Raw genomic sequence first — 22,586 nt, 5'->3', positions numbered from 1 at the left:
AAGCTGACTGAGTGGCTTCCCTTGCTCCTTCCCTGTTGGCCCACTGGAGAATCCCAGCTCTTGTATTTCACATGGAGAGCTAGGACCAGTGCAGAAAGGGCCCTGGACAACAAAAGAGCCTGCGCACACAGGAGCCAGAGCAAGAGGGCATCTTGCAGGCCTGCCTAGGTAGTAGGGCTCTGGGCTTCACAGGCTATGGTAGGAAAAACAGCTGCTGGCCTGTCTCACCTTTACCCAGCACGGAACACGGTGTTCCAGGAACACGAGAGAGCAAGAGGCAGGGGGCTGCTGTATTCCCTTAGCAGGAAACACTGGAGAAGAAGATCCTAGGAAAGCAGCTCTATGTAAGATCTTTACATGGTTCAACACAGGGGTGCCTGCCTGGCTGGCTCAGTCCAGAGCATGCAACTCTTGATCTCAGGGTTGTTAAGTTTGAGCCCCATGTTGGGTGTAGAGATTACTTAAAAATAAAATATTTTTTGAAAAGATTTTATTTATTTATTTGAGATAGAACAGTATGGGGAAGAGGGGCAGAGGAAGAAAGAGAAGCAGGCCCTCCAGCGAGCAGGGAGCCCAATTCAGGGCTCAATCCCAAGACCCTGAGATCATGACCTGAGCTGAAGGCAGAAACCTAACCGAATGAGCCACCAGTCACCCCTTAAAAATAAAATTTTTAAATGGTTCAGCCCAGTGGATGCTCCCCTCCCTCATCCCACAAAACACGTGCAAACATGAGCGATGTGTAGCGATGCTCTTCCTGCATAAGGACAGGATAAGGCGGCAGCAGGGTCTGACGAGAATACCACCCCCACACACTACCCAAGTAACACGAAGAACTGATATAGAGTCAGTCACACAAATTCTGCTTCCCTTCCCCTTCTGGGCTCTTGGCATTATTGATATGAAGGGGAGAGTGGAGCTTATCTATTCAGGGTGGGGGACTGGGTTTCAGCTATTTGGGAGTAATGAGGGAATCTGAAGCAAGTTCTCCCAGCTCTCACTCTGGAACCAGCTCTAGAAAGGATAACAGGCCTATAGCTAATCTCTCCCTCGAGTCTTGTTCCCCTCATATTCACTGTCTACACTGCAGCCACAGAGATCTCCAAACTGTTCATCTGATCATGCCACAGCTCTACTGAAAGCACTTTGGTTCTTACTGAGTACAGAATAAAGTTGAAGTTTCCTGGCATGAAACTGTGGAAGGAGCCTCGGTGTCCACCGAAAGATGAATGGATAAAGAAGCTGTGGTCTATGTATACAATGGAATATTACTCAGCCATTAGAAACGACAAATACCCACCATTTGCTTCAATGTGGATGGAACTGGAGGGTATTATGCTGAGTGAAGTAAGTCAGTTGGAGGACAAACATTATATGGTCTCATTCATTTGGGGAATATAAAAAATAGTAAAAGGGAATAAAGGGGAAAGGAGAGAAAATGAGTGGGAAATATCAGTGAGGATGACAGGACGTGAGAGACTCCTAACTCTGGGAAACGAACAAGGGGTAATGGAAGGGGAGGTGGGTGGGGGTTGGGGTGATTGGGTGATGGGCACTGAGGGGGGCACTTGATTGGATGAGCACTGGGTGTTATACTATATGTTGGCAAATTGAATTTCAATAAAAAAAATATACACACACACAAAAAAAGTTTCCTGGCATGGAATTAAAGGCCATCCTGTCATGCTCTGCCACTTGCTAGCTCTATGACCTTCACTGGGTTCATTAATTACTCTATGTTTATGCTTTCTAATTTGTAAACCAAGAATAATAGAGGCCCTATCTCACAGGGATTTTGGAAGGATAAAATGGCATAATGCACGTGTTTTTCTTAGAGCATGTATATGAGAAACACTCCAGATATTTAGCTTTTATTACCATCAGCAGTACCATCAGCACTATTATTCCAAACCTATGTTCATGTTTTCCCTTTGCCTACAATGACCCGCCTGACCTCATATACCAGCCAGCTCCTACTCATCCCTCAAGATCCAACCCAGCATTGCCTACCCCAACCCGACTTCTCTGAATCCCTAGGCTAGGCACAGTTCCCACAGCTCAGCTCTATCATGACACTCAGCACACTGTACTTGTCTATGATCTGCCTCCCTCGGCACCCTGAGCTCCTCAAGGATGGGGACTGTGCTGTAGTTGTCTTTGAACTGCCAGGCCTAGCAGTGCATAAATTATACCATTGATTTTTTTTTTTGATGGAAATGACCCTAAAAGTATCATGCATCCAACACTATGTGAGAAACTGTGAGGAAGACAAGAGGAAAGGATGAATACTTAGACTACAGGAGTATATATGCTCAATATATATGTACAACCCTGCTTCTGAGGCTCTGGATCCTTAATGCACCTCCTGCTCATAATGCATCCCCTGTACCTCTTGGGCTCCTTTATGCCTGTGTTCAGGATATCTCCCTTCCCCCAAGGTAAGGCCTGTCTTTCATCTCTCCAAGGGTGGATTCACACATCCATTTTCCTTACTACTACATATCTCTTCAATAAATGCCCCATTCTTGGGGCACCTGGGTGGCACATTCAGTTAAGTGACAGACTCTCAGTCTTGGCTTAGGTCATGATCTGAGGGTTGTGGGATTGAGCCCTATTCAATCTGTGTGCTCAGTGTGGAGTCGGCTTGAGATTCTCTTCCTTTCCCTCTGCCCCTCCCTCTCATGTGCTCCCTCTCTCTCTCTCTTTCTAAAGCAAATAAATCTGTTAAAAAAAAAAAAGGAAATGTTCCATTTTCTTGTTCTCACACCAACTTCAATGCCCAAGAGGCTGGAGAGCAGGTCTTCACACACTCCTGACAGCCCATGGAGCTGGCATGACACTTTGCTATGGTCACTATTTGCTTAGTGCTTGGTCCTTCAGAAGGAGGGTAGGACAAATCACTGCTCAGACATAGACTCAGATTTGGGCCAGAAGACCCCACACTGTTATTGAGGAGACAAAATAAATGAAATCTGAGCAATTTAGGCCCTGGAAGCTCATTCACATATGTGTCCTTCTGATTTCAGTAGTATACTCTCCAGCTCTTTCTGTGATGATGATTTTCCCATCCTCTACCCTTCAGAAAGGACCTACAGTGCAGCCTCACATATGCATTTCCAGCCTCAAGTATCTACCACAGTAACTAAGGTACAGTGAAAACCAAGTTCTTATTATTCCTTCCTGACCTGATTTTATTAACAGTTTTACACTTGCTGTTACTTAATTTTCTGTTCTTACACTGGCTCACATATTACATCTAGGAGGCAACCTGCCACATATTGACCCACAAAATGAGAACCTAAAAACTAAAAGATAAAACCAAGAGTCTAGATAAAGCTAAGAATGATTTTAATCACTCTTCAGGGATGTGAGAGAAGAGGAAGCCTGTGCAATCACCACCATCAGACCAGCTAACTTCCAAGGCCCTCAGCTCTGAGAATTTTTGTGAGAGTGGCTTTTGCCTGGAAGGATAATCTTATGATGGTAGGCCTAGCCTGATTCATTGCCAGGATCTATACTCTCTTGTCTGCCAGTGGTTGGGTGCTGGGGCTGCTACTTTACTCCTGCCTGCAACACTATGCTCACTTGGCGCCTAGAGCTAGTCCCATCCAGAGGCAGGCCTGAGAGTTTCAACCTCAGCATCTCTGCGCTATTCTTTAGGACCTGCACTGACCCCAGGGGCAGGACCCATGCCTCTGCACCTCTCCCAGCTCAGGCCCTAAACACAGCAGGTTCTCGGAGCTTGTTCTCATTTATTGTTTGCTGAATGAATGAGGCAGTGTAGTTCCTCTGTCTCATCCCCATCCCAGCAGCCTTCCCAGCAGCCCCCCTGTGGCAGACATGGTGGTGAAATGGTTTATGTGGGGCTCTGTAGAGTGCTCTGGACAGAGGCTGCAAAACTAAAAACAGAACTGCCCAAACTCCTTTTGCCTGAAGTTCCAAATGTGATTTAGTTTCTCTCATCAGATGCCCTGGTCTGAAACTTAAATTCAGAACAGAGTTGCATGGGGAGAGACACACAGCATGAGTTCTCAGGGTAGAACAGAGTCAGACCTGCCTTGGATTCAGAGGCAACAACTGTGGCAGCAGCTTCCTGATTTGGGCAAAGGCAGCAACTCTACAGTGTGATTTGAGGGAATCATTCCTGGAAGCTTGAATGATATTGTTTCTTTGGTCCTCCCAGCAATTCTGAGAGCCATAAGTGCTTTTCTCCAAGCCCCTTTGTGCCAAACAGGTGAACAGATTTTGTTATTTCTAACTATGACCCCCCATACCCTTTCAGACTACTCCTGGCCTTTCACCTTCCAAAATTATTCCTCAGACTCAGACTCACACTCTTCATCATGGATCAGTTTACCCAAGACATACTAAGAACTTGCTCGGCTCAGGATCCTGGGCTAGATGCTGGAGTCATGGGCATGGATTGGCCTAGTCACTGTCCTCCAGGGGTTTGTAGTCTAGTGAGGCAACTAATTATGTAACCACATATGTATCCATCAAAGAGAGGGACTCCCAGAAGGTTTTATATGAGAGATACTTATGTTCCGGAAAGCTCACTTGGAAGGCAGCCTTTCACCAATCCACAAGTGTTCACTGCAACTACTCTGAGCATCTTCTGGAAAGTGAAATAAAGATGAGTAAATGTTTTATGAGGTGAGGAATTTTTAAATCTACTATGAGAAAACATTTGCTCACTATAATGAGGCTGACTTCCAGAAGGACAACAAAACACACACATGCCCCACCAACTCTACCCTGTTTCTTCATAATATAGGCTTCCGTTCATTGCTTACAACAGTAAGAGATCAAGATCTTACCCACATGTGGCTGCTTGAAAAAAGAATGCTCCTTGTCTTGGAGATTCTGATGGCCACATTGTACCATTTCAATCCTATTTCCTATGAATCTTTCCGATGTAATCTTTCCTATTAATTACCTTGAGGCTTGGGAACATCCAGCTTTCACCATCCTGGAAACATGACCTGCCCTATTTCCTGTGCCTTTCCCCCTCTTTAACCCTTCCTAGGGCTCTCCTGCCTTGTCAAAATTATACCTGGCTCAACTGAGTACGGAGATCCTTGACATATGCAGATGTTAACATTCTCCATTTTGAGTTTTCTTTTTTAATTAAAGATTTTATTTATTTATTCATGAGAGACACAGAGAGAGGCAGAGACAGGCAGAGGGAGAAGCAGGCTCCACGCAGGGAGTCCAACATGGAACTTGATCCTACGTCTCCAGGATCGCACCCTGGGCTGAAGGCAGTGCTAAACCGCTGAAAAGGCTGCCCCATTTTAAGCATTTTCAAATCACCCTAAAGGTTGAAGACCTGGGCTAATTTGGAATTTTGTTAAGGAGAGAGTTTAAATCACTGTTGCTTTGGGGCTGGTATACAGGAAAGTGTTACTGAGCCAAAAGGATGGTGAGATGATTTTGTATAGACAAGACCCTGGAGAACAAAAGAGGATAGAGAATGGTGGCTCTTCCTATCTCCACCATCACCGTTATACTACTCTGTTAGAAAAGAATTTGTAAGAGAATTGACAAGAGACTGGAATCTAGTCCCTGCACCCCAGTAAAAGGGTCTAGGGGCTTCAGGAGATGCAAGTTAGTCTCTCAAAGAAGGGAAAAAAGGAAGGCTGTGTGGGGCGGATGGCCAAGGACCAAAGGACCATGGGAGCAGGACCAAAGCATTGCTGATTGGAAATCAGGAGTCAGGCACAGTTGTCAGGGAGAAGCTCAAATCCTTAGGGCCAGAGAGCTGACCAGGAACCCAAGAGCCTAACTTCAATTGTATTTCCATAGTCCTTTGTCACATCTATGAATAGAGCCTGATAGGATCACAATATTTCTGTTATATGTTTTCTGAATTCTGTGGGATAGTATGAAGCGATAGAGGATTCCTCAAGTACAGACGTCTCAAAGACCTTGGTAAGTACCCTATGAAATGTGAAGGTCTGCTGGACTTGGTGAATGCCTCCATCATGGTGCCCATTACTTGGGGGAGCTGGGGATCCTACCTTCTCCAATAGACAGGCCAGTGACTTTGTTTTGATGGTCTTTCCTGCTCTCTATGGAACCACAGATCAAAGTGGGGCAGACATAGCACTTGTCCAGTTGACCACATTGATTGGTCCAGGAGCAAACTCAAATTAAAGCTGGCCTATGAAACTTTTCCCTCTGGATGTTTGGACATGAGACCAGAGAAAACTCAGTCACTCTCTCTCTCTCTGGCAGCCAAAGTCAGATGTAAACTTCAGAGCTGTCAGAGGCTGTTTTTCTGCCATATGGGAGAAGCCAGACTGTAGTTGAAGAATAGTAATAAATACTAACACTTTTAAAACACCTTCTATGTACTGGGCACCATGCCAAGCCCTTTATGTGCATTAATTCATAACACCCCCAGAGGTAAATAATATGATTATCTTTGTGAATGAGGAAACTGAGGCAAAGCAAAATTAAGTAACTTGCTCAATATCACATAGCTAGCAAGTAACAAAGCCTAAGGTCAACTGGCTCCAGAGCCCATCATCATAACCACGACTCTACCTTGTAGAGCTGGCAGGCATCAGGGAATAAAAATAAGAGATGACAAGAGACCTGGTCATTTTCAAGACCCTATTCCAGCTGTTCCAGGCTGCATACGGAACCATTCTGCCCTGTGTGGGTAGAGGAGGACATGTGCAACCAACTCATGGTTGGCTCTCAGGGTGAGTTTCTGCCACTAGCAACCAGAAAATTCCTGACAAACATAGTGTCTCCCCAACATGTAGCATGGTGTCCACCACCCTCTTGCTCTAAATCTTCCTAGACAACTCAGTAAGATACTCGACTGGACAACCCACGTGCGATTCCAAGTCCAAATGAAATCATATTATTAAAACCTACCAGTATCCTTCCAGTGCCCTAGGAGAAAGTCAAAACTTCTCTAGTAGCATACAGGGTCCTTCAGGGTCTTGCTCCTGCTTCATTTCTCACCATTTCCCTGCCCCTTTCCCATGTGATCTACAACTAGAAAGAGGAAAATGAATTTCTGTGCTCTTGTGTGCTCTTCCAACCCCACCACCATTTTATCTAAGCTCACCCCAATTGCTCACAAGTAGTGTGCAATGATTGGTGTCTGCTTCGGTCCTGCTACTATCTTCTCCAGAGACTGAATGCCAAAGGCAGAAGTTCAAGACATTAGCACTCCCAAAAAAGGACGGCTCACCTGGCTGACTTCCAAACACTGTACCGCCAACATTTCTGTGCTTCAACTACCAGAGATTTGCTAATTAAAATGACGTATGAGAAAGTGCCCTGGATGGTGCCTAAAACATAGTAGTTGCTCAGCATGTGATACTATCTTTCCTTTTTCCCTCTCTTCATCTCCTGGGGTTCCTATTATTGAAATGCTATTGTCCTCATCCTGCCCTTATGAAGGCAACTCACAACAGACCCCTACTTCATCTTCCCTGTGGCATATCTGAGAACTATCAGGCCTCCTGTACAAGTGCTAGTATCTGACAAGAATGGTTCAAATCCTAATGTTTTAGGTCAATGTGGGTGCTAGTCTGGGGTCTGGGTCTGTGTGGCTGCAGGTCGGTATCAGAGAACATAGCTGTGAAGAGGGAAGAGCTTCAGAGCTTCAGAGGCTCACACCCCAGCAGACTTGATTGGGCCAGCCCACACAGCACCTTTCCCTGACCCTAGAGTCACTATAAAAAGAACAAGCTCAAAGCAGGCTGTTCTGGAAGTACCATTCCATCTTCATAGCAATTCTATTTGTGTCAGCTGAAAAAAGAGGGCTGGAGCATCCCATTCTGGTACAATTGGAACAATTACCCCTTAAATGTGATAATTACAGTTTGATCATTTTGTAGGCAAAGGCGAGATTGGTTCCAAGATTTTTTTCCTCCTTGTTGGAACTTTCTGTAAAGAAACTGCTTATGTTCCAGGGCCATAGGCTTCAGATTTCAGATCCAGATGTGAAGGTGCCTGCCTCTCTAAAAGGACATAACTTCTGATATTTATCTTTTGTACTGTGCTGCTGTATTGAGGAATGAGCCAAGGCAATTGTCCGGGTAATTTAAACCAGAAGAGCTAGGCCTTTCCATGTGCCCATCAACTTAAGAGCTGGCCATCTTGTCAGAAATTATACTGACATCTTGGTATCCACTTGACCAAGGTGGCAACATAGTGGTTTGATCAAGGCTTTAAATGTAGAAAAAAAAAAACCAGTCTTCAGATCACATATTGTATCTATAAGCTGCATAACTGGTCTGCCCATTCTGGACATCAGAATTTTATCTGCATGATTCAAGGTTTAGAACCTTAATCATGGCCACAAAAAAGCTGAGAATAAACAAACCTGACCCAACAAATAAAACATATAAAAATTATTATGTAAATTTTTAAAGCATAAGTATACATAAAACCAATTATAACCACCACACTGGGATGGGAACGTATCTTCAAGAATGGTGAAACCATTTGATCCTTAGCCAGGTATATCTAAAGAAATATTTCTGCCCTCTTCCTGTCTAGAAGGTCTTCATTTGTCATCCTGATTCTGCATTATGATCCTTTCCTAGGCCCACACAGCCCATGTTCCACACATACCTGCCTTTAATGGCCACCTGTTAGTGTTGAGGTTTTAAGAATTCTCAGTCTCTCTTTCTGTAGTATTTCCAAGTTCATCCCTTAAGTGCTGATAGAATCACTATAACAGTATTTCTCTGGTTCATTTATGGCCATAATTCCTAATATGACAAATACTCACAAAAAGCTCAAATTTAACGAGGTTCACAATCCTGCTGAGCTTTCTGCAGCTTCTTGGAGCTGAGCAGTGTCACAAGTATCCCTTGGGCATTAGAGGAAGGAGCACCACCTCCAGGTCAAGTGCCATCTTCAGGAGACTCCTACCACCCAGAGCCTTTCTACTCCAGGCCACTTTTCACTCCTGCCAATAGCACTTTGAAGTATTAAAGTTTCTCCACTTCAAATTCTCTTATATCTAGCCACACCTGTTCTGCTCATCTGTAGAGGATACTCCTTTGCATCTCTGGGTCTTCCAAAAGCAAATGTCTACCCCTTTCACAAGGAATTCCCCATCCACTTCAAAAAGAAACAGGTCTTCCCTCAAAAAATTGAACAGAATTACCATATGACCCTGCAATTCCACTCCTAGATATATATCAAAAGATTGAAAATAGATACTCAAGTACATGTACACACATGTTCATAGCAGCACTGTTCATAATAGTCAAATGTAGGTAGAAACAGCCCAAATGTCTATCAGTGGATCAATAGATAATTATGTTATATATATCCAAAAAAAATATTATCCAGCCATAGAGCAAATGAAGTACTGATCTTCTACAGTGTGGACAAACCTCTGAAACATTATGCTAAATGAAAGAAGCAAACATAAAAGGTTGTACATCCAATTGCTTTTATATAAAATACCCAAAATAGATAAACCCACGGAGACAGACTGCAGGTTGGAGGGAGCTAAGGGCTGCGGGGAGCAGGGAGTGGGGAGAGCCTGTTTACTGGGTAAAGGGTTTTCCATTTTAGCGATGGAAACATTTTGGGACTAGATAGAGGTGGTGGTTGTAAAACATCGTGAATGTATTCAATGTTACCGAATTGTTCACTTCAAAATGTTTAGTTTTGTGTTATATGAATCTCACCTGAAAAAAAACTTTTTTTTTTTTAAGGAAAGAGGCTAAGTTACAGAAGAAAGAGCTACCAGTAAAAGAAAGACCATCTTGACAGTAGGAGCTGAAAACAGGGTAAGAACAACAGTATAAAAATAACGAAGAGCCCGCCAAAACTCCCCACGGTGGTGCAGGTCAGCTCTGCACAAAGTCCAGGGCTCCTGTCAAGAGCCAGGCAGGGCAGCAGGTGAAGGCCTGAATCGGGAGCCTGCCACCCCGCACTGGCTCCTCTCCACCTCTGGGTCTCCGCCTCCCTCAGCTCTTGCACCCATTACCTGCTCAGGAAATCAAAGCTCTTATTAAATGGGCATTCAGAACAGTTCCCTGCAGGGTAGGGAAGGAGTAAGAGAAAGTGAGCAAAATGGGTGGAGGTGGGTGTCATTGGAAATGTCATGACTGGCGCAGGATCTTGATGCATGAGAAATGGCGTATGTGCTGCCCCTTCCCTCTTCTGCATCCATAGCAGACATTGCCAGTCAACAATGGGTATTCTTTCCCATGTGGCCTCATACAACTCAATGCTTTGTTCCAAGCAATCGGTCGGAGAGACTTGTCATGAAGGTGAAACCTATTTACCACTCCTCTGAGAAACTCTGTTTTCTTGAACAAATGAAAAAAAGATGTGGAATAGCTTCTTGGAGGATGAGAGGTCATGTGTCCCTCATAGTAGCCATGATCTCACAACCCATGCCCCATGCTCAATGGACACAAACGGTGGAGGGGTGACAGTGTGACTTCTCTGTCCCAAGCACAGTATGTTCAGTTCTGATCGCCACCTCTTACTTGCTCTGTGGCCTGGGACATAGGTCACCTCGCCCTTCTGAAACTCAGTTTCCCCATCTGTAAAATAGAAGCAATAATACCCAACTTATGGAGTTGCTAAGGAGCTCGAATGTACTTATGTATAGGAATGAGCTCACATGAAGAGATAAAGCAACTCCCATGTATCAGGAGTTCTTTGAGAAGAATGTCTCACTCTATGGTTAGGGAGGGGAGCACTTGGACCACAGGAGGCTTTGGTGAGATTTGCCAGCTCTCCTTTACCCCAGTGTAGAAACTGGGCCCTGAAGATGAGGAGGCCCTGAAATCCTATTTCCCAGCAGGTCTCTTTGAGATCCAAGGCAGCCTACTGTCCCATGAGGAAGGTTTCTCTGATCAGGTTCTGCCAGGTAAGGGATTATTTCTTGCCAGGAAAGAGGTTCTCGAAGATCCTCCAGGTCAGTATCTGGGACAGGAGACCTCCGTGAAGTATATGGCCCTGACTCATTAACTCTAGACAAGAGGACTAAGCAAATAACAGGCAGAGACCCTTTCTTTTTAATCCAGTCCCCAGCCTAACACCCTTCAGCAATTCCTCTTTATGCACAGATGGAGTCAAAGAGAACTTCAAGGCCAGCCCCACCTTTCCTACCCTCCCCTTCAGAATCCCTCTATCCTCAACCCATTGCTCCAGCCATTCTCTCAAACGAACCAAACTCTCTCACACAAAATTCCCGGCTTTTGCAAGCAGTGTTGATTTTTGCACGCCCATACCACCATCCACCAAATCCACTTAACCAAACTACTCATCCTTGCAAATAAAAGACTTCCCAGAGCTCCCTGCTTTGGATAGTACAAGCCTCTCTTACACATTCCCTTGGCACCCTTCTCCTTCACCATAGTATTGTTTACAACTAGTAATAGTATTATAGTATTGATAGCAATCTGAGGGCAACAGATTATGTCTTATGTCTGGATCCTCACGGCTTAGCAAAGTGCCTGATAGCATAAATAGTACTCAATAAGGATGAATTGAAGGAATAAATTAAATGAATCATCAGTGAGAGACACTATCAGGCGTGATGTAACATTGCAAAATATAATGATGTTTTAACAATTCTTTTGTTTTCTTTTTCTTTCCTTTTAATCTTTTTCCTGATTCACTATAATCAGCAAACTTGTAATTGGTTGTCATTGCCAGCTTCCTAGTACAATCAGGACAAAAAGGCCCCAGAACTGTGAGGGATGAGGGGTTAGTGGTCCCTTTCAAGATACGAAAAATGTGATATTAACATAAAATAGTACAAAGGCCTCTGGGTGGCACAGTTGGTTAAGCCTAATGATCAAACCCCACATCAAGCTCCAAGCTTAGCAAGGAGTCTGCTGAAGTTTCTCTCTCCTCCTACCCCTCCCTGTGCTCACTCTCTCTCTCAAATAAATAAATATTAAAAAAAAAAAACAAGCCAAAACTTTTGTGACAATGGGCTCCTCTGATTCAAGGATTATATAAAAACTATAAAATTAGTTGCAGAATTAAGGACAAATGATTGTCTTCTGTTCTGTCCACATACTCCCCCTAGTGTCAAAAACTCAAAGTAAACTAAGGAAGGAAAAGTTGGGCAGCCTCTGTGGCTCAGCGGTTTAGTGTCGCCTGCAGCCCGGGGTGTGATCTTGGGGACCCTGAATCGAGTCCCATGTCGGGCTCCCTTCGTGGGAGCCTCCTTCTCCCTCTGCCTGTGTCTCTGCCTCTCTCTCTCTCTCTCTCTCTCTGTCTCTCATGAATAAATAAATAGAAGCTTTTTTAAAACAGGAAGGAAAAGGAGCCCATTGGGTCCCATCTGTCTCTCAAGGCCTCATTCACCTGATTTGAAAAATACATTAGGATTTCTTCATATTACCTATTCCGACCAAAAACGACCAATGTGAGGAGCGGTCCGGGCTGTATCTTCTCTCCTTGAATTCACCAGAGCTACATCCTCAGAGCTAGAAGGCCACTGACCATCTCTTGCAATTATGTCCAACCTGGATTCCCAGACCTCTGCACCTCAGAAGAAAAAGTATTGAAGTCCTCATGAAGGACCTGGAATTTCACATGCCTGAAGAAATTGTACCATCACTGGAGATGAAACTGAAAACCACCAGAGAAACTGGCAAGTACTTTTACCTTCAGCTGAATGTTATCAGTGTGGTGGTGGATCAGTATTGTCTATCTTCTACTCACCAAATGGTAATTATCCATGTCTTAAATAATCAAAAATTAGGAAAATAAGCAATGATTCATACATGTGATTGATAAAGAGTGTAAGATATGTTTAAACTTGGGGCTCATAGGAATAAAAGTGGCCCTTCACAATGAAAAAGCTAGGACCCACTTCCCCGCTAAGCTATTGGCCTGTCAATAAATCAGGCTGCTTTCAGGGAGAGAACACTTCTCATGGCCAGGCCACTTCATCAGGCATTGGGAGGAGCACTGATTCATAAGCCTGTACTAGTGACCGGCAAGTAGTATTTCCTGGAAAGGTACTCAATCTAGCTATTACCAGTTTGGGCTTAAAAACATTCAAAATCTCCTGGAGTCTATTGTATAAACCCAATTCCTTAGTCTTTTTTATTCTTGTTTTCAGTGTTGTCTCCCCCAACATTGCTCCATCTTCCAAATGACTTCAATGTGCCGGTCTATCAGGTCTCCTCACCAAACTGTGACTATACTTTGAACATTTACTGATTCATTCAACACATATTTACCGAAGGCTCATTCTGGGCCAGGAGTTATGCCAGGTGTTGGAGAAAACGGTGACAGATAAGTCTGCCATCACGGAGGATACAATAAGAAGAACAAGTGCACCGGCAGGGACATGGGCTGCTTGCTGCAGGTGATCCATGAAAGAAAATAGGATTGGCCCTTCTTTGGTCACGTGACTAATCAGCTATTTCTGTCCTGGAGGTTTACAGTAATGTAAATAATAATCAGGACGTGTGAATAGTTTATATATTCAAAGGTATACTTTTTCCAGAATCATTACTTAAGGTAATTAAAAATATCGTGGTCCCACTTACTGGTCTCTATCTTCCAAGTAGTCTGTGAACTCCTCCAGAACAGTGATCATCCCTTAATCGACAGAATTACAATCATATTGGGTATACATACACATATGTATATATCATTACTTTAATATACGTGTGTCTATATAAAGAATTTTTTAAATGATTATGTCATATTAATGATTATATAGTATTCCATGATTGTATAATATTCTCATTTGTATAATAATTGCAACTATATGATTGTATAGTATTCCAATTTGGGACATTAGTGCAAGTCGTTAAATCACATTGAATATTTAGATTATTTCTAATGTTTTACTGTTATAAATAACATATCATGGGTTGTAGTTTTTAAAAATCTTAGCTACAGATATGATTTTTTTTTTCCTTAGGATAAAATTTTTAGAAGGGAACCTCTGGCTATCCACCTTTTTAAATTTCATATATATTATTTAATTTTCGAACGTATTGCGCTTATACTCTTGCCAGCAGTGTGAATGACCCTATCTAATTACATATTTGCTAGGATCAGTAATTCTCTTTTTTTTTTTTTTAACTTTAATAAGTAAAGCTGGTAGCTCTTTATGTTTGCTTTCATTTAACTGGTGCGATTAAGTTGTTCTTTTTTTTCCCTTCAATCTTTAATAGCCATTTATATTTCCTTTCCATAAATTGCCTGTTAAAGCCCTTGCTGGCAGGAACTAAGTGTTGCTCCTTTAATGTGCCCCCGTGCCCAGAAGGGTGCTTGTTATGCAGCTTGCCCACAAAGCTTTGAAAACAAACAGGTAGAAAAATCCAGGGCTAACTGTTTACATCCTTGTGAGAATAATTAAGCCACTAAAACCTAACGATTGTGACCACTTTAGAATTTACGAAGAACATATCAGCATATCTGGACCCCACAACTACTGTGTGTTGTTGTTTTCAGCGTTTTTACTGTGTGGAACAAAGTCTGTAGTAAAAGGCCTCACTGGGTAAGTGGTGAAAATCAGGTCCACTGTGGCAACAAAGGGTTTCCGCCGAGACAGGGACTGACGTTCGTCCTCCTGTACACAAGAGGGCGAAGCAGTAGGCCGTGAAACCGCATGAACGAGGCCCTCCCTGGACTACATTTCCCAGGTTTCTGCGCGATCTCCCGGAATGCTCCGCGGACGAGGATTTAGGTCCCAGGTTTCCGAGCGGTAGGATGTGACTCCGTCTCTCAGCCAGGCGCGCGTGACGGCCGCAGGCTTTCTCAGGGATCTCTTGCTGTTGAGCTGTACCTCATTGCTAGGAAACGGTTGCTAGAAGGTTCTCAGACGCGGTCCCGCTTTCTTAGGGCGGTAACGTCGTGCGCCGGTCGGGAAGGGGCGGTGAGAGGAGCGGAGCCGCTGCGAACCATGCTCCTGGATTGTGGGTCCGTCTGTGAAGAGGCCCATCTTTGCAGGACGGCGGTTGGAGTCCGCGCTGGCGGTCCCTTGTGCGGCGGGCGGAAAACTACACTTCCCAGCATCCTCGCGGTGCCAGAACTACCTTGCCCGAAATCCTGAGCGTGATTCAGCCAGCCTTTCGCCTCCTCCCGCCGGCGCGAAAGCAGGAGATGTGGAGTCGCTGTGTTTGGTGGCTCCTGCGATCTGAGGGTCGTGGGGACCGCCGGGTTTGGAGCCCCGGCGGGCCTTTCTCGCTGGCCTTGCCAAGAGGTGAGACGAGGGCGACTTGTCACCAATGCCTGAGTGCTCTCTGAGGAGACAGCCAGTGGTTTCTGCTTGCTCGGCCGCGCGGTTAGGCGAGAGGGTCACGCCCCTCCCGGCCCCGCCCTGGCTGGCGACCCCGCCACTGGGTCTTGCCTGGTGGCTTTGGGGCGGGAAGGGGGAGGACCGAGTAGAGGACCGCCTTCCCCTTCCGATACCGAGCCCCTGAGAGCCTGGGGTACCGACCAGGCCTCCACAGTGCGAGCCCCCCCCCCCCCAAGCTGCTTTCTCAGCTCTTGTTTGCTCCCGCCTGTCTACTGAGGCCCCGCCCCCTCGGAGCTCTCTCGGGGGCGGTCTGTGTCCTGGGAGTTGCCTGTTCGAACTGGGGTCGTGGTATTTGGGCGCTGTCTCGAGTCCACGTTTTTCGTAGACAACAGCATACATCTCAGGTCAGGCTGGCTTTATTTTCGTCGTAATTTCTAGTAGTCTGCAATCATGTAGCAGCCCTTCAGAACAAAACGTGAATTGCTGGAATCTGCAAGTGTCGAACTTGTTGGCAACTCTCGGCATTGTGTCCTGAAGGACGTCTGGCTTTATGCTGAGGGACAATTCCAAGATCTCCCCCCCACACACACACACACACCCCGTTATAAAAACTAAGGCTGTCCACAGAATAGGCACTTCGTACTAACCTTGGCATTCTCTGTTAACTTTCTTAGATCTTTTTTTTTTTAATTTTTTATTTATTTATGGTAGGCACACAGTGAGAGAGAGAGAGAGAGAGGCAGAGACACAGGCAGAGGGAGAAGCAGGCTCCATGCACCGGGAGCCCGATGTGGGACTCGATCCCGGGTCTCCAGGATCGTGCCCTGGGCCAAAGGCAGGCGCCAACCGCTGCGCCACCCAGGGATCCCTCACTTTCTTACATCTTCATTGCTGTGTGAGGTGAGCCACCCAGTGCCCACTGAACGTGGTGCCATTCTAGTTGCTTCATTTTACCTCAGGAAGATTGCAGCTGATCTGCCGCCTATTAGACCCTGCTGTTGAGCTTCCAGTGTCTGTCACAAGATACTTCGTTACATATTTTAGGTGTTTACTCCGCATACACCTTATGATGGACTTTACAAAAAGGAGATAGCATTTTTTTTTGAATCCTGGGAAATCACCCCATTCTCAAACTTATCTTTGTAAATGTTGAGAGATAATGTGTTTTCATTTGAGTATGTAAGCAAAGTATATTAAACAGTTTTGGAGAATGAACTTTGAAGTACTAGAAAGCACTTCATAAGTAAACAGTGATGTCTTACATATTTGCTGAGTTACCCTGCTTGAATCTCACTTTCTTGGAGAAGTCTTTTTTTCTTTTTTAATATTTTATTTATTTATTTATTTATTTATTTATTTATTTATTTATTTATTTATTTATTTATGAGAGAGAGAGAGAGAGAGAGAGAGAGAAAGGCAGAGGGAGAAGCAGGCTCCTTGCAGGGAGCCCAATGGGGGACTCGATCCTGGGACTCCAGCATTCCACCCCGAGCTGAAGGCAGACAGACGCTCAACCGCTGGGCCACCCGGGCACCCTGGAAAAAATCTTAAGTGCCTCTTTACACCTAATATGATTTGTGTCCATCATCACTGAACAAATGTTAATTGAATGCTTGCTGTGTATTTTAAACTTGCCTAATAATGTCAGTGATCAAGGAATTTGAAAACCCTGAACTCTACCCACAGAAGGATCTGTTATTTAGTCCAATTTCTTTTTTAAAGATAAGTAAGAGAAGGCATGGGAAGGTGAGGCAATTTGTCTAAGTTTTAATAGTGTTGGATTCCTATTTCATTACTGTTTCCTAAATTTAGCAAAATAGAAACCCTGGGGGTACTTTTTAAAAATACATAGTTTTAAGCCCTACTCCAGAACTACTGAGTCAGCATTCAAGGGTGGAGCCCAGGGATTTCTGTGTTATTTATTAATTTTGGTAATTGTGATGTACCTAGCAAAGCATATGTCAACAGAACAGCATATAGAAATTTATATTAATAACCAGCTATGTCACTGAAGTGTTACAATTCTAAAGTTAACACTAAATTAATATAAAACTTGTGGCTTAAAAAAAAAACAACTTGTGGCTTAGATTTAATGAGACAGCATTTTACATGTGTTAATCAAAAGTAAAATCTGGCCTTTTCTGGCAAAGAGGCAGCTTGGTGCAAGGTAGACTAGAGTGCTAATTCAGGATATACAATTTGAACAGCTTTGTGATGCTGGTTAAGCCTTTCAACCGTGAGTTTGTTTCTCACTTTAAGAAAACCACAACATAGTATGTATGAAAAGGAGGGTTGGGGTTTTGTACAGTTGTGGAAGTTCTGGGAACTTTTAAGGACCTGTTATCCCACCCTGAGCTAAAAACGGTGATTCTGGTTACTTCCTTTCCTCTACCTATTAATATGCTTGCAAAGACTTATTCTTAAAAGTGCATATGAGTTATTTATGAAGCCCTACTGTGGATATCAAATTCCATTTCCTTATTCCCTCCAAAGAAGAGTACTCTGAAAGTCCTACTGAAGGGGAGGGTGTTGACACCTACCTCTTAGGATTGTAAGGATTTAGCCAAAGATTACGTAACTATACGAATACACCTAAGGAATGAATGTTCACAGATCGTTCTGTATTCTCCACACCCTCCTCATCCCCAGAGTAAATAGAGCCCAAGGTAGAAGTAGCAAAGGCAGCTTATGCCTTTGTGAATTTTGCTCATCCTGTTCCTCGTGCCTTATTAACTCCTCTTTAAAATTTACTATAATTGGTATCTTTTCCAAATAGCCATTTTAAAAAATATTTTATTTAAATTCAAATAATATGTAGTGTATTATTCACAGGTAGAGTTCAGGAATTCATCAGTTGCATATAACACCCAGTACTCATTACATCAGGTGCCTTCCTTAATGCCCATCACCCAGTTCCCCATGCCCCCCCCCCCCCCCCCCCCCCCCGCCTCCGGCAACCCTCAGTTTGTTTCCTAGAGTTAAGAGTCTCTTATGGTTTGTTTCCCTCTCTGATTTCATCTTATTTTACTTTTTCCCTCCTTTCTCCTATGACCCTCTCTTTTGTTTCTTAAATTCCACATATGAGTGAAGTCACGTCTTTCTCTGATTGATTTATTTTGCTTGGCGCAATACCCTCTAGTTCCATCCGCGTCGTTGCAAATGGTAAGATTTCATCCAAATAGCTATTTTTACCCCTTTATTCTCATTGAGGGCCAAATGTCTCTCCTTTGTATTCCCTAATGGATATACCTTGATGGCACATGATTTAAAACGACAGCCTTGCTTTTCATTGTACCCACAACACCTAACACAGTTCTTATCAATCAGCAAGTACCTACTGAGCACCTGGAATTGTATTAGGCATTGGGGATTCCATGATGAGCAAGAACAGGTGTAGTTCCTGCTCACAGGGACTTTATAATCTAATATAGTGGTTGGCAAAGTTCTCCTGTAACAATCCAGGTTGTATTTTAGGCATTGTGGTCCATATGGTCACTTGCAACTACTCTCGTCATGGTAGCTTGAAAGCACCATAAGTATAAAGGACTGGCCATTACTTTTTCATCATTTGAACTTGACTTTATATGTAGATACTGTTTTTAAAATTCTCATGGTTTTCATTCATAAGTAAATGAACATGGCTGTGTTGCAAACCACACTGTGGTTTGCTGATCTGATCCCTGACCTAGTAGGAAAGGTGAAAAGTTAACCATCCTATAAATGTGTAAGTTGTGAGGTGTGGCAAAATAATGTTCTAGGATACTGTGAGAAACCCTAACAAGAAACACCTGTCCTAAAAGAGCACACACACTTTTAGGCAGGCTTTCTGGTGGAGGAAACATTGAAACTGAACTTTGAAGGGTAAATATGAGCAAGCAAGAAAAAAGAGAGCTTTCTCAAGTTATTTAGGGAATTAAAGAATTAAGAGTCCTTGAGAGTGGAGGGCCAAAAATGAGCACGGTGGGACATGAGACCACAGGGGCACCCTGCAGAGATTTGCAGCCAGTGTTGGGTATTTATATGATCTCCCATTATCAGTAGGAAGCTTCCCTTTGTGGAAGGAAGAAGAATTGAGCACTCATCTGCATAGCTCAGAGACCATGAGATTTCAGGCAGTTATTTCACATTTCTGAACCTGTTTTCCTCATCTATAACAGAATTTTAAGAATAAATAATAGGTGTGAATGCGGTACCGTGTTATATAAATATTACTCCCCTCCCCTGCAGTAAACCCCAAATAAAATACTAAACTTCTATTCAAGGATGAGTAACTATGAATACAAATCATTCTGAATGCAATTGTTACTGGAAATAGTACTGAAATCTGCCCCTTTTTTTCCCTCTGGTTTTTTTCTTTTCTCTTCCTCAGGTCTAATACTGACACACAAAGGCACATCACTTAATCACTTAACTCTTCTAGATGGCACTCAAAGCCAAAAAAGATTGCTGACCACTGTGCTAATGTGTGTGCGCACGTGCGCGCAAGATCCACCTTTACATCTTATCCCTATTATCTCTAAATAGAATTTATCTGAATATTTGAATTGATGTAAAGGACTGGTCATTACTTTTTCATCATTTTAGAGCTTATATTTAGGTACTGTTTTTAAACATCTCTTTCCTGCCTACTAGTCCACAAAGTCAGTGAAGATATCAGTTCTATCTGGTTTTGCTCGTCATCCCCTGTGCCTGGCATTCAAGTATTTGTTGGCTGAAAAAAAATACACAGGAAAGAATCACAGTTTCCCTCCACTACGTAGCAGAAAAGTAATATCTGAGGTTGCAGATGTGTCTTTTAAGTGTCTAGATATCTTAAGTGGTTTAAGATAAGAAAGAGCATGAACATTGGAGTCAGAAAATCTGAATCTGAATTCTTCTGCCAATGACTCTGTGACTTTAGGTAAAATGCTTTACCTTTTCTAGATTAGAAAGAAAGTTTTGTTTTTTCTTAAAAAGGTGGATGATACCACCTTGCCTTCATAGTATATAAAATATCTAGTATATGGGGCACCCTAGGTGCCTCAGTCTGTTAAGCATTTGCCTTCAGTTCAGGTCATGATTCCAGGATCCTGGGATCAAGCCCGGGTCAGGCTCCCTGCTCAATAGGGAGTCTGCTTCTCCCTCTGCTCCTCCAACTATTTGTGCGCTCTCTCTCTTTCTCAAATAAAATCTTTAAAAAAAAAAATAGTATAGTACCTAGTGTTTAATAGTTATACTAATTAGCTGTTATTGTATTTAATACATAATAGTAATGAAGTTATATGTAGACAAAGTTCTTTCTGAAAGAGAATATGTTTTAATGAAATTCATCACAATATATGGAAAAGGACCATACTGTTGTTTATGTTAAAAATTTGAAATTTATTGAAATGGGACATTCGTTGCAAAAATGAGCCAATTTGCTAGGGCTTTTATGTTGATAGTAGTAAATACTCCAGGATTTTTTTTTTGAAGGTCATATTTATTTATTCGTAAGAGATACAGAGAGGCAGAGATATATGCAGAGGGAGAAACAGTTTCCCTCTGGGGAGCCCGACGTGGGACTCGATCCCAGGACCCCAGGATCATGACTCAAGTCAAAGGCAGATGCTCAACCACTGAGCCACCCAGGTGCCCCTTTATTCCAGGATTTAAAATCACATTCATTGATTGTTTCAACAATAAAATATCGTAGCCCAGTTATTTGTCAAGCACCATTCTAGGTACTGAAGGCACAGTGATGAAAAATGGAGCTTACATTCTGGTTCAGAGAGACAAACCAATGTCAGATTAGAGCTGAGAACTATGATGGAAATAAAATGGATATGTAAGAGAGTGGGCATTCAAAACACTACTTCAGGGGCACCTGGGTGGCTTAGTTGGTTAAGTGTATGCCTTTGGCTCAGGTCATGATCCTAGGGTCCTGGGATCAAGCCCCATGTCAGAGCCCCATGTTGGGCTCCCTGCTCAGTGGAGAATCTGTTTCTCCCTCTCCCTCTGTCCCTCCCCCTCCCCCTGCTCATGCTGTCTCTTGTTTTCTCTTTCAAATAAATAAAATCTTTAAAAAAAAAACCTACTTTATATAGGGATGTAGGTATAAATAATTACCGTAGCTCTATGAAAGACTTCTGAGCCCCTAGGAGAGTTGAGTGGTTTCTACTTTTCTAGTAATGAGAGATCTGGCAGTGATATCCAAAACTTTTGATGTATATTACAACTTTTACTGACTCTTAGCATATCTGAATACTAAAAGAAAGAAAGAGAACATTTACTGAATGTTTGCCATGTACAGAATAATGTTAGAACTTTTCAGATAAAATGGTGGGCTGCTCAGAGGAATCTGTTTTCTTCCTTGAAATTACAGAATTGCAAAAAAAAAAATTACAGAATTGCTAAGAGCTGGAACTGTATGGTAAATAGAAGAAATGCTTTAGAAGGTAGAGGGTAATACTTGTGTTGGTTACTAAAAGGAAAAAATCTGTTTTCCTTTTTTAGACTTCGTCACCACCACAACCAAGGAAGGATATGATATGAGGCGAGTGGACATAACTCCTTTAGAACAAAGGAAATTAACTTTTGATACCCATGCACTGGTTCAGGATTTGGAAACTCATGGTGAGAAACAAATACCTCTTGGAGGAGGAATATTAACAACAGTCATAGTAAATTACCTAGTGAAGATAATATTATTATGAACAATTAAGAGTCCCTTTAAATACAAGTGCCATCCATACAGGGGAATATTCTACAGTCATAAATTTGGTGTTGCTTGAAGAATACTTACTAATGTGAGAAATACTCCAGATTAAGTGAAAAAAAAAACTTTATATAAAATTACATGTATGATTTCAATCATGTAGAAAAGAAAAACTAGTTTCTAGGCTGATACTAAAGTTCACATGGAAGTTCAAGGACTGTTTAAGAATAGCAAAAAAGAAAAAGAACACAAAAGATTACCAGATATCAAAACAGTAATTTAAATTATGTGATAGTATAGGAATAGAAAAGTTGATGAATAGAATGGCATTCAGATAGATAGATACAGATACTTTTAGCAAACAATAAAGAAGGCACTACAGATTAGGGAAAGGAAGGGCTGTTTAACAAATTGATAGGATACATGACTAGCCATTTGAAAAAATAGATAAGATACGCATACTGAAAAATAAGTTCCAGATTGATTAAAAGTCAAATGTTAAAAAAAAAAAAAAAGAAAAGCTACTAAAAACACTAGAATACAGACTATTTTAAGACTTTTAGATTGAGGAAGCAAAACATAAAACTCAAAAGCAGAGGAGACTGACAGAAGTGACTAATACTTCAATTTATATATCAAAGGGTATCATTCATAAAGTTAATATTGGGAACATACATGACAATCTATTGC

The 22,586-nt window shown here is 42.7% G+C and overlaps 1 protein-coding gene across 1 annotated transcript in view; it reads left to right on the top strand.

The window, feature by feature from the left end:
* Nucleotides 1-14,672: 14,672 nt before the first annotated feature.
* CCDC90B (coiled-coil domain containing 90B) overlaps nt 14,673-22,586 on the top strand; it is a 52,811-nt gene continuing 44,897 nt past the window's right edge. The window contains exons 1-2 of the mRNA XM_055320425.1: nt 14,673-15,184; nt 21,695-21,814. Coding sequence (XP_055176400.1) covers nt 15,085-15,184; nt 21,695-21,814 — 220 coding nt within the window. The 5' untranslated portion in view covers nt 14,673-15,084. The remainder of the gene's footprint in view (nt 15,185-21,694; nt 21,815-22,586) is intronic.

This window comes from Nyctereutes procyonoides, unplaced genomic scaffold, assembly GCF_905146905.1.
Source record: "Nyctereutes procyonoides isolate TBG_1078 unplaced genomic scaffold, NYPRO_anot_genome, whole genome shotgun sequence".
Lineage (NCBI taxonomy): Eukaryota > Metazoa > Chordata > Mammalia > Carnivora > Canidae > Nyctereutes > Nyctereutes procyonoides.
Note: the sequence above shows the minus strand (reverse complement) of the source record. Positions and strands in the feature narration are given on the sequence as shown.